General features: G+C 38.1%; 1 protein-coding gene across 1 annotated transcript in view; it reads right to left on the bottom strand.

Annotated features, from left to right (window-relative positions):
* MAGI1 (membrane associated guanylate kinase, WW and PDZ domain containing 1) overlaps positions 1-13,799 on the bottom strand; it is a 530,488-nt gene that overhangs the window by 13,611 nt on the left and 503,078 nt on the right. Inside the window, exons 18-19 of the mRNA XM_083356114.1 lie at positions 11,858-12,151; positions 6,168-6,368 (exon numbers count right to left, since the gene is read on the bottom strand). Of these exons, the coding sequence (XP_083212240.1) occupies positions 6,168-6,368; positions 11,858-12,151 (495 nt within the window). The remainder of the gene's footprint in view (positions 1-6,167; positions 6,369-11,857; positions 12,152-13,799) is intronic.

A 13,799-nucleotide genomic window follows, 5' to 3' on the forward strand; every position in this document is an offset into this window, starting at 1 on the left:
GGATTATTTTACCCGTAACAGACAACACATATTGATGACAATTCTAGATTGAACTGTCATACATAACCTTGAATGAAAGGATCAATCTTTAGAGAAGAATTAACATAGTTTCACTGATTTCTTCATGGATGTATTTGCAGTAGGGTAGAAGATGTATAAGAGAAGAGTATAATTACAAGAGCCAGGCAGCAAATGTAAATCTGAGTTGTTAAGCATGGATATATATACAGTATGGCTCAATGCTCAAATGCACTGCATTTCATCAATACCTTTAATTATTTATTTCCAAATAAAAGCACATCTAGTAAGCATTAATTTATTTCCTCAAAAAAACTCTGGGAGACTGACAATGACAACATAATTTAATATTTACCGTATTAGATTTAAAAATGTCATAGCAGTCAAAAATCAGATAATGTACCTACTAAAGTTGGTATGTCAGATTGCAGAATGAAAAGACTAGCCAACAAATGCATCATCCGATAATATTTCTGGCTTGGGTTCTGTTTTGGGGGGCATGTCCTCAATTAGGAAACATCTTCCAAAAACTAGAAAATGAGCACCATTTAAAATAATAATTTTTAAAACCACTGTTACAGCTAAAGAAAAACCCTTTAAGTCTCCTTCAATTTGAACAGAAAAACAACATGCTTAGTATAAGGCAATGTGCTTATCAATGACACCGCAAACATCCAGATTGTACCCAGAAAAAAGCAAACTATCTCCCTCTGCATAGACAACTCACAGTTAACAAAAAAATATAGCTCCTAAACATACTGGAAGTACATACAACAACCAGAGCTCTTCCTTGAGGGAGATGGATAGTCTAGAACAGGGGTCCCCAACCCCCGGTCCGTGGACCAGTACCGGGCTGTGGCATGCCAGCAACCGGGCCGCACAAACAAGCAAAGCCCTATCCGTGGGATGCAAGCAGCACAGAAAACCACACACTCTCCGGTCTGCGAAAAAACCTCTCTCCATGGAACTGGTCCCTGGTGCCCAAAAGGTGGGGGACCTCTGTTCTAGAAACATAGAACCTAAATAAATAAATAAAAAAAAATAGATTTATTGATGGTATTTTAAGCCTCAAAGGATATCAACAATTTTACAAAACTAGAGTCCAGTTCCCAATTCCTCCCTACTGAAAGAACATTGGTTTAGCAATTGGTTCATAACATTTCCCCCCACAGAAATATAGAAATAGAGATGCTGAAATGGGAGTTATTTCCAGAGATATTTAACACAGGAGTGTGTTACCTTCACAGGGACATCTTTTAACACCACAAGTTGCTTTGTGTGATGTGCTGGGTTTTTGTTTTTGTTTTAAGATGTAACATAAGGAAGGGAGAGTAGGCCTAACCAGGAGCAAGTAAAAGAAGGCAAAGCAGAGAGAAGTCTACTAAATATATGTAGCCAACAAAGTAAAGAGTAAAGAAGTATTGATCAGGAGTGAATGGCGTGGCCCTGGGCCTCTGAAGCTCAAACATAAAAAAAAGTACAAGATGTTAAATTTATTTGATTAGTTTTTCCTCTTTTTTTGTACACTATTTTTTTTCTTCTTTGTTGTTGTTGTTGTTAATGTGGAACGTGTGCTTTTGTTTTGTTTCATTTGGTTGGTTGGTTTTTCTGTTTGTATTTTACTTTGCATGATAAAACAATAAATAATATTTTTTTAAAAGTACAAGATTCTTTCAATTGTCTATGGAGATTCTCATTCATCCAGGTCATGGCTGTCCCCAAGGTACTTTTTCAAAAGACAACTGGACTTTGTTTTTCCTTGAAGACATTTCGCTTCTCATCCAAGAAGCTTCTTCAGTTCTGAAATTCCAGTCAGAACTAAAGAAGCTTCTTGGATGACAAGTGAAAAGTCTTCAAGTTGTCAGTTCAAGTCTAGTCGCCTTTCGAAAAAGTACCTTTGGGATTCTGTTACTCAGTGATACTTCCCATGCATAGAGGTTGTTTTACCCCTTTTTAAAGTAAAGTTGAGATTTTAAGAGCTTAAAATATCATATGAAGCAAGTCAGGGGAATATCGAGTGAGTCGCCATAAAGTTGTTGATACTTGACAACATATATTAAATAAGGAAGAGATAAAATAGTGGAGAGTGGATACTAAAATGGATATCTGTCAATCAGCTTCCTTTCGGGGAAAGCAACCAGATATGGATAGCAGAAACAGAGGAAGAATTACTAAGAGAAGGAAAATAAAGGGTGCATTTAAAAAAATATATGAAAGGAAATATAGCTGAAGTTAGTTTATATCAAGACTATTCCATGTATTGTACCTCTCTTTAAATTTCCCTCTCTGCAAACCATCCTTGTTTCCATTACAGGTTTCTGTGCCAACTCTTGTTCTTTAAATGTCTTTTTTGTGACACCCCAGCTTTCTCTGTCTTCCTCTCTCTCACAGCCCATTCACTCTTTCTTCATATACTTGTGCAACTTCAGTTCTCTTTTGTATTGTTCATTTTTGTATGCAAGCCACATCCATTCTCGACTCTTCTCATTGGAGCATGCACAATTCTTAGTACCCATTTCCACAGCAGTTCAAATAGCTTTGAGATTCTGCTGACATGTTCCACAACAAAGTGGCCCAAACCCTGCTCTTATATATTGCCAATTTTGCTTTTTTCAATAAACATTCTCGTCCGGGCATAGACTACATACTCTCCACCATCTATCATTATTTGTATATTTTATAATTTTTCCATTTTCCATTTTTATTAAACATTATTTGAAGTCGTCTCAAAGATGCTTTTTCAAAAGGCAACTGGACTATTTTTTCAAGGAAGAAGACATGGGGGGTGGTGGTTTTGGGGCATTCGATCTCTAAAAGGTTTGCCCTTACTGACCTAGGAGCTACAAGCATGCTAGACAAATAGCCAATACATTCCTTCTGATGTGCATTCCCCATTGTGTGCCTGTTTACTCTCTTGTAAACTCTTTCTCCCCAGTGAATGTAAATACAAACAATTTTCTTCTTGCTAACTATCCCAATGCCAGGGTGAACATTCTTACTCTTTCTTCTCATTATATCATTTGGTTTAGCTAACAAGTAATTTGGGCTCTCAGACAATAATCTGATATTATTTGTACACACACACATACACATAGGCATACACACACACACACACAGACATACACAAACACACACACAAATATTCCTGACCGCCATATCACGTCTATCACAGGGGTCCCCAACCCCCGGTCCATGGACCGGTACCGGGCCACAGCATGCCACCAACTGGTCTGCACAAACAAGCAAAGCCCCATTCGCGTGATGCAGGCAGCACACAAAACCATTACACCCTCCGGTCTGTAGAAAAACCTCTCTCCACGGAACCGGTCCCTGGTGCCCAAAAGGTTGGGGACCTCTGATCTATCATATACCTGATGGCAGCAACCAACTTTCAACTCTGTAAATGCACTAAACTATCCCCAGCTCAAAACTATTCACTTCACCATGCACTGCTTCTGAATCAACAAAGTTGCAATTAGACTTTTTCCCCCCCCAAGGAACTGCTGAAAACCAGAAATCTGGTTTGGACATTCCCTGCTTGACCTGAAACTGCACTGCACTTCCCAAATTTGTCACTAGTGCCCCTCCTAGTGCCCCTTTGTTAACAATTCTACCAAATTCAAACATGCTTAGCAAATTGATACCCTACAATATTTCCATTCACTCTTGCTAACCTCCCCTAAGGGAATAATAATGGTATCTCTCCTATTATCAGACACAAATGCCTTTTTCACATTAAAATAGTCATATAGTTATTCCATTACTATTGTTTCCCTAGAAGTAAACAATATGAACTGTATGCATATTTAACATTTCTTCAGTTACATCATCTATATTCATAGCCTTACCATTTTTCAACATTCTCATAGCATGCATGACTTCTTTTTCATTTTTACTTTGATAGTAACTTTTATAGCATTCATTTAACTCCATTCTTGACATTTTCACTACCATTCCCATGTAAAACCTTTAAAGTACTAATTCTAGCATCTGTTGTTTTCAAAACATATGGCTGAACAGATCTTTTTCCCCCCAAACATATACTCACCAAAAGTCAACATTCTCAATTATTTCTAGGCCTCTGACTATCCCAATTAGTTGTATTACTATACTTTCTTGTCTGTCCATGTTTATCATCCTCAAAGACTCAAACTTTCTTTAGAATGTTGCACAGTTTCTCCCTAAATCCATCTCTGTTTTTTCCATTATAACAATGGAGCATAACGTGTTACCATTACTATTTATTTGTTTTCTATAGTAGCTGCTCTCAACAAGTGACTCTACGTGGTGTACCTCGTAAAAAATAAAAACAAATTTAAAACAATACAAATTCATATAAATATGGTCACTGAATAGAACTATTGCCATGGAGGTTAATAGTTCCTATCGTATAACAGAGCGCCCCCCCCCAACATAGATAGCACCAATTCATATGTTCTCAAAGATGTTGTAGCTGACAGACAGCATTGGGGGGCAGAGTTAAATGCATGACCAGTTCAGAGTCCTTGCATTGCCACAAGAGATCCGAATCCAGTCCCCCCTTGAATTGTTGACCCTCATATAGGGCCAATTTAGTGCTAGCTGTTAGTTGACCCGATTCTTATGTATAGGCATGAGCAATAAATATTTCTGAGCTACAACTCCACCTATGGTTCTGATCTTTTGAACCTGATAGTAGCTCTTTAATTCACAACTACAATTTCCTTTTCCTTCATGTATTCATCAGTTTCAGCAGCCCGAGATCAGAAACCTTCATTCAAACTTTATTATAATCATTCCCTCACTTTCAGAAAGACCAAAATACTTTTTTCCCCTTTCCTTCTTTCCTTTCCTTTCCTTTCCTTTCCTTTCCTTTCCTTTCCTTCTTTCCTTTCCTTAACTCATGTTCTTTACCATATCCTCCATGAGGGAGATGGGTGGTTAAAAGGATAGATAGATAGATAGATAGATAGATAGATAGATAGATAGATAGATAGATAGATAGATAGATAGATAGATAGATAGATTAGATAGACAGACAGACAGACAGACAGATAGATGATAGATAGATAGGTTTACCTCTCTTACCTTCCATTCATATTTCATATGGTAAAATCAGAATGGCCCCCTAGACTTTAACCTCCAACCCAATTGGTCTATAATCAACTGAGGTTTTCATATAATGCATAATAAGACATAGCAAAGAGCACTCAGACTTGTATACCACTTCATAAGGCTGTTAGATTAAGGCCCAGTTTCCTCTTCATCAAAAGACAAAATCAGCAGGGTGATAAGAAGATAAAGGGTGGACTACATTAGCAGACTTAATTGCACCCATGTTTTACTTCATGGATAATGAGAGTAATAGGTATAAAAAGCAATCATAGCAGTAATAGTTTAGTATGTGTTGGGCCAATATGCCACAGACACAACCCTGAGACTAACTTGCAAATCAATATACTATTACGCACATCACACAGCTAGGAAGCATATGCAATGTGTTAATACACACACAGGATACATGGATGCTCATACCAATCGGAGTGGGGGGGAAATCAAAGCTGCAAAGTATTGTTTTTTTTTTAACCTTTGCTCTCATCTGTATACAGAGATACTTCTTTCAAATACTACATCTGTTTTTCTCTATAAAAGTAGCATGTTTTCTCCCATGCCCCAGCATACAGGTAGTCCTCGACTTACAATGAAGTTATGATGGACACTCCGAAAGGTATTTATGACTTGGTGCCAAAGCTACAATGGCTGCCATCCCTGCAGTCACAGGGCAGCATTTGGGTGCCTGGCAACTGGCCCAAATTTACGGACATTTGCCGTATCCCGCAGTCACATTTTTGCTGGAAACTGATGTTTACTTCTGCTTTGCAGCAAAAACCTGGCTCATAGCAAACAGTGGTTTTGCTTAACAATCGCAGCACTCACTTAGTGACCAAAAAAAAAGTCCCAAAATCGGATTGGTCATGTGATGACAACAATCACAACGTACGGCCACAATTGCCAGGCTCAATTGCGGTCGTAAGTCAAGGACTACCTGTGCACAGAGTGAAACGAGAAAATCAGGGGGAGAAGAAGGCAGCTCAGACCAATTCGACAGCAATAACCATGTGGCATTGTACGAAAGAGGCTAGGGGTGAAAGAGAGAATGTATACTTTACCATCCCCTGGAATTATGCGCAGAGTAACCATGTTTCCTGCTTCTTTAATTAGGTTGACGATGTCCGAATGTGATTTGTTGGTGATGGAGCATCCATTAACGGCCAATATCCGGTCTCCGACTTTCAGCTTCCCGCACCGGTCTGCTGGGCTCCCCTCAATAATCCGACCTATTTTGTGAGGCATGGCCACACATGCATTGCCTGCTTTTGAATTGATTTTTTGTTTTGTTTTGTTTTTGCGCGTGTGCATTTTTTTTAAACAAATTGTTTAAATACGTTGGGAACATGGCGAGAGGGGGGAAAGGAGAAAAAGGGTTGAAAAGGGAAAGAGAAGGTTAAGGGTTAATTAATTAATGCATCAAGCAAACGTTATTAAAGGAGAGCTTTGCTGCCAGTGTTCAAAACATTGGCAATTGACTCGGTGAGTGCAAATATTAGAAATATGCTAATCAGCATTTCCTATGCTTCTAGTAGTGCTTCCCTTCTGTGCACAAAGCATCTTGTTACATCACATAGTACGTCTGAATGGGATGCCACTGTGACCAGCAGCCCTCAGAATAAAATCTCGAAGGATTCTACTTGTAAATCTGAAATGATTGACTGGTAGCCCAACCCACTTGGATTTTCCTTGAGCCCAACTTTCGTCTCATCTTTATCTTAGCCAATGATGGTTAAAATCTCTGCCAATGTTTTGTTCTTTCTCCGTTTTGAAAGACAATCACTGTATTGCCTACCAAGGAATGAGTTTTCTCTTAATTCAAACTAAGAAGGATAGATTCTACAAAAATAACTTCAGCAAGGATAAAAGCAGTGGGGAATTCGGAGTTTCTACTACAATGAATAAAGGAACTAATTGAGGCCAGGAACAAAGCCACTTAAATATGGACCAAGGGGGAATATAGAACTTTCCAAAAATGCTTACTTTCAACATAATTTAATATAAACTGTCAACAGAATAAGTGGGAAATCTTAAAGATACCCCAAATAGCTCAAGAATCTAAATACAGGTAGTTGTCAACCTCTATTTCCATAGCAAATAGTTTTAGATATGTGTGTTAAGGGTGGGAGATTAAATGATGATAGTAAAGGACAAGGAAAAATATGATTACAGTACCTTTTTCCTAATCAACTCTACCAAATGTTTTTAGTACCAAAAGCTTCAGCCAGTGTGGGTAATGATGAGGAACATGCCTTTACTAATTTTACATCTTTGGAGAGCAACAGGCTTGTTGACCTTGATCTATACCTGTAATTCTTACTATGGGGTTTGATCCACCCTAGATTTCTGTATATTTTGGAAGCTTCAGCAAAGCAAGATTGAACTCTTTCCTATATATGAGACATAAAACTTTTATTATGTCACTTTATGTTTAATCTCACTATCACTCGTAGATAGTGACAGTCTATTTTTTCTTCTTCGTCTTGATTACTTCATTATTAATTGAAGGGAGTGATATAGTGCAATAGTTAAAGACGCCAAAGAGGCTATGTTTTAAGCTTTATGAAAGTCTCCTATTTTCCATATTACGGGGTGGTTAAAGGAGCAACAAAGTTATGGAAAATGGACAACTAGATGTTGGATAATATTGAGGCAATGTGCAACAAGAGGTGTGTTAAAATAATTAAGAAAAAATAGTTTAGAAATGTATTCCTGGTATCATAAGACACAGTATCACTTTTAATTAAAAGTTGGAGGCAAGAACAGACATAAAGGAATTTCATCATATAATTAATGTGGTAGTCACTTTCAATTGCTTATAACAAACCCTTTAAAAATATCCTTCTACTATTTCTTAGATGTTAAGCTGGGAATTGATAAGTTCATGTTGACTCTTGTACATGGACCTGTCACCCTTCTTCAACTCAATCTATATCACCAAGTTCTTGTGGGGGAAAAATGGAGGAGAGACTGTTTTGAATGTTGACTTGCATTCCTGGAGAAAAAGCAGGATGTAAAACTAATAAGAGACAAACTCTTAATGCAAGACTGATTGCTGCTAATAGTAAACATGGGCTCTGCCCCACTGCATATTGACAGCAATATATGATGATTAAATGATAAACATTAACTGGAATGACGGTGAAGAACAAAAAGAAGGAATTGTGTAATGATTTTCTACCCTAAAGGTAAAAGTAAAGGTTCCCCCGCACATGCATGCTAGTTGTTTCCGACTGTAGGGGCCGGTGCTCATCTCCGTTTCAAAGCCGAAGAGCCAGCGCTTGTCCGAGGACGTCTCCGTGGTCATGTGGCCGGCATGACTAGATGCCAAAGGCACACGGAACACTGTTACCTTCCCACCGTAGTGGTCCCTATTTTTCTACTTGCATTTTTACGTACTTTCAAACTGATAGGTTGGCAGAAGCTGGGACGAGTAACAGGCACTCACTCTGTTACGTGGCACTCGGGATTCGACCTGCCAAACTGCCGACCTTCTGATTGACAAGCTCAGCATCCTAACCCACTGAGCCACCGGACCCCTACTGCTGCTTTAAATCATCATTTAGAACTTATGAAAACCTTCTCTCTTTAATAAAAAGGAGTTACTATATGCACTAATTTAATGGATTGCATAATCTAACTTGCAGTGGTGGTTAGGTTAGCTACACCAGGCTATTTCTCAGTTTAAGCTGTATCTATTTTTTAATATGATTACTGAGTAACATAAATTACTTATAATTATATCCATATATCTGTATCTTCATTTTTTTTTCTGCTTATAGAATATAGAAAACCAGTAAGTATTTTTTATTTATCAAATAAGGAACATGGCTTCATTCCAAATTATTTATTACTATGCATTAATTTCTTCTTTATATTTTTATATCTTTTACAATCGTTCTAAACCATTACTGCTACTGCTTAATTGTACTCTTCTTTGGACATTTTATTTTCCTGGCGTTCTGATTTGGCTTCACATTTCTATCTCAATTTGCCATTTCCCCCCCACAAAAATGCAGCTGTGGAATTGCAATGTAAACTAACATCAAACATTATGTACCTTTACCTAACTTACTTTTGTCAATGTCTCCTATCCACATCTTGGTGTGTTTCTTTAGAGTTTTACACATAATTCTGTTTTGAAGCAGTTACTTCACTCACTTTGCATGGGGCCATAATGACTATGGGGACCTCATTTGTGTGTGAATGGAGATTTTATCAAGCCATCCAAATATATGCTCGTACTGTATTTGTATTAGCAATTTTAGAAATATATCTTATGTTGTGATAACATGAAAAATATCACAGTGAAGGATGAGTTAAATGATCGGCCATATACTATCAGAAGTCCATCATAACTCATGGAATGGATTATTTTCATAACAGATAGCAGTGATCATGGTTTATTCTTTATTCTTAAATATAACCACCATAAAAGAAAAATTTCTGAAAAGTGCTCATTAGTGAATGAGCAAACCTAATCCATAGGTCTATAGCAGGGGTGTCAAACTCCATTTCATTGAGGGCTGCATCAGCATTGCGGTTGCCCTCAGGGGGTCGGGTGGGTATGGCCAGGGTGGGCGTGGCCTACTGGGTGGGCGTGGCTAGAGTGTATATGGCCTACTGGATGGGCATGGCCAGCTCTACATCGTTCGCATCAAGGGTGCCTATGGGGGCCTGGGCAGGAGTGGGACAGATCTCAGGGTCTCTGGCAGAAGGAGGGTCTCTGGGCCAGGGCCAAGGCAGTGGGGGCCGTTCCCTCACTGTTTCCAGGGTGGCTTCGCGGGCCACATGAAACCACTTCGCAGGCCTGATCCGGCCCCCAAGCCTTGTGTTTGACATGTCTGGTCTATAGAAAATACAGTTTTGACTTAGTCTGGCCCACTTTTGTTGACCACCTATATAAAACTATAAAGCCTCCTACAGATACAGGCAAGCACTGTATAGCCAAGGGCAAGGATTTCATGCAGAATATGGGAGCAGAGGAGAAGGGAGGGATTAACTTGAAGTCAAGACACACATTCGCTTTCACATGGCTTTGTACGTCTAGCTTTCAAGAAATTTTCAGAAATGAATATTAATCACGGGTGCTCAAACCAGACTGGAGAAGGAAACATTTAATTACCCTTATTTAACAGACCGCTCGACCTCTTCAATAAGTCTTGCAGTAAAACTCTCTGAGCTCGGAATATATATATATATATATATATATATATATATATATATATATATATATATATATATATATATATATATATATATATATATATACCATGTTAGAGTTGCCTTCTGTACTTATGAGTTTGTATTAAATGGGTGGAATTTAAGTGGTTTTGGACTATATTTGCCTCATTATTTTATCTGTCATTATGATTTTTAATAGGCATTCACTATGTCTCCTCAGGCCTTTTTAAGATTGAATATCTCATGTGATTCCAAGTACTTTTTTTTACTTTTTTTAAAAAAAAATGTAAACAAGAACCATATGAATTCCTCAAGAGAGGAAAAGAAGTTTGAAAACTTCTCTCTTAACCAGTGGCATCACCACATTATGAACAGGGCCGACAGATGAAAATTGGAAGACAAATATTTTGTTGTTGCTTAAGCCATAAATATATAAGCAGGTCTTAGAGTGAAGAGGTGCCACCCCCTCTCTCTGGTACATTTAGATTGATTTGGATATCAGCACTTCAACCTAGGTGCAGGATTAAATCCAGATTAAAAAGCTCTAGAGATAAGAAGCTTCCATTGTGTGTGTGTGTATATATATATATATATATATATATATATATATATATATATATATATATATATATATATAATTCTGCAGGAATGTCTTAGGCTATCTAAGCCTCTCAGTTCCATCCCTGTGCCAAGAGAAATATAAATGGAATAGCGAGTCACCATTGATTTAGGCTTTAGTTAATTTAAAATGTATTAAATGCAATGGCGGGAGAATTGAAAGAGGAAGGTGCAGGAGTTTCATCTGCAACTATCACCTGGAAGGTCAAGCCTTACCTGGAAGGTAAATGGGAATACACTCACAGGCAAAGAACTTATCTGAGAGGTTTTCCTCATGAATGGTGCCATGTTTAAAAAAGTGTATCAAAAGGAAGGCTATGCCAACTACACAATCCACATTGCTAGCGTACAGTGAATGCACATATGCTTCCTTTACAGCATCTTCTTAAAAATTCCTAATCTGTTTATCTCAAGAAAAGCCATATGCTACGCAGGGCTTCTTACTTTAAGCATGGGATTACAACCCCCTGTTGCCCTTTTCCCCACCTCCTGCTGCCATTATTTCTAGAATCCCAACTTCAAAATGTCTCTTTTAGAAAGAAGAACAAAGTCAACACAAAACAAAATTGTAATTCAGCTTTGAACAAGACCCAGGAGGCAAACATTTCCCAAAAGCCCAACTTTCCAATTAGGCACATTATTGAAATAGAAAGGGGCACATTCCTGAATTTTAATTACTCTTTTGTATTTGTAATTACTATTGCCATTGTACTCTGGCACAACAATTAAGGTTCTGTTATTAACCTAGGCTTGCTATCTTTTCCCTTGCTTTTGCCTTGGTCATCGGTGAAGGCTTATTTCGTCAACAAACACTACAGATGCATTAAAGATATCCCTCCCAGCCAAAAGCATAACTGGAGCCTCTAGCCCTTTTGAAGTTAAAATGTGGATAAGAGTCACACAAATCCCGTAACAAGATCTAAATTTTAGAAGGATTTTCAGTACTTACCAAAAGTTGTTCCAGCTTCTGGACGACTAACTGAAGACACGATGACAAATCCAAAACCTTCGTTCTCTCCACGCCGTATTTCAACATCATAGGGCTGGACCACGGTGCTGACCACACCACTGCCTCCGCCCCCACCACTACCAATTCCACTGGTGCTGCCACTGCCTGAACTGACAGTATTGAGTGAGTTTTGACTCCCCTGTGGAGTGCGTTTCTCCTCAGTCAAAGAAGTTGGTTGGTTGCTGCTGTGATGAGAAGAAGCTGGAGAAGGAACCTCATTCTCTGCTTTGGGGACTGTTTGAGAAAGATGCAATCCTGGATTAACAGCTTTTCAGCAATGTCAGATTTTTAGGAGTGTTACAGAAAAATATATATGAAGCTGATACATTAGGTTTCTGCTTTGTATCAACTGATTATAATGGCCAACGATTAAGGAAAATGACAAAATACCCTGAGGGACTCAAGAGGTGGGAGAAATCTGCTATTGCAACAACTTTTAGGGAGAATATTTTTCTACACATTTTTTTATATTCCAAAGTTCATTTGAGATTTCCATTTTATGTAGTAGTGTCACCCATCTGAGGGGATATTAACAATAGAGAAGAACATCCATGATATGCTTTTGCTCAATGGTACTCAAAGATTAAGAGTACCATTCAAATCAAAGAACTGGTGTGCCAAATAATTTTTTCTATTGTGAAATTTAGTATAGTTTGACAAAAAGTTGTATTGCTATTTGAAATACAAAAATCCATTCTTTCTCTTTTATACCACATTTTATTATGTGTGTTCCATTTGTTTTTCATATTTTAAGGAGTAATTCTCAGTAACAATCTAAGAAGATACTCTTAATACAGGCCTTAGTTAAGGAAAGGCATTCTCAGTCCTTGCACTAAGAGTACAGAGAAGAGCAACAAAGATGATTGGGGGACTGGAGGCTAAAACATCTAGGGAATGCTGGAATTGGGAATGTGTAGTTTAACAAAGAGAAGGGTGAGGGGTGACACGATAGCAGTGTTCCAATATCTCAGGGGCTGCCACAAAGAAGAGGGAGTCAAGCTATTCTCCAAAGCACCTGAAGGCAGGACAAGAAGCAACGGATGGAAACTAGTCAAGGAGAGAAGCAACCTAGAACTAAGGAGAAACTTCCTGACAATTAGAACAACTAACCAGTGGAACAACCTGCCTCCAGAAGTGGTGAATGCTCCAACACTGGAGGTTTTTAAGAAGAGACTGGACAGCCATTTGCCTGAAATGATATAGGGTTTCCTGCCTGAGCAGGGGGTTGGGCTAGATGACCTCCAAGGTCCCTTCCAACTACTACTACTTCTTCTTCTTCTTCTTCTTCTTCTTCTTCTTCTTCTTCTTCTTCTTCTTCTTCTTCTTCTTCTTCTTCTTCTTCTTATTATTATTATTATTATTATTATTATTATTATTATTATTATTTGCTTCAGAAGTCACACTGAAGGCTGGAACTCTTGAACATCTAGAGGTCATATGCTTGCATAGTTTGCCTTCTACCATAAGGTACCATCACATCTTCCTTAGGTCAATTTAACCTCTAGGACACAAGCAAACAAACAAACACACACACACACACACACACACGCACACGCACACAGTTCTATTCTAGAAATTGAGAATAAATAGAAGGGTATGACTATCACATTCATATCAGTGTAATTTCAGAAAAAATCTGCTGTAAGCAGATAGCTGAACTAATTGAATTTGGTCAAATCTAACAAGGCAACTTTTATAGGAGTATATTCAGACTGAATCCTGATCACTTTGGTAATTTGGCTGGGCTCCATTCAATACCTTCACAGATGATACAGTAAATTTTCTTCCAACTATTGTATTGTATTGCTGTATGATGATGTTACCTAGTTTGGATAATGAAAAGACTGCAAGAAAACAACCAAGTTCAGAGAGCACCAAGGAC

Source organism: Vipera ursinii (assembly GCF_947247035.1).
Source record: "Vipera ursinii genome assembly, chromosome: 2".
NCBI classification, from domain to species: Eukaryota; Metazoa; Chordata; class Lepidosauria; order Squamata; family Viperidae; genus Vipera; species Vipera ursinii.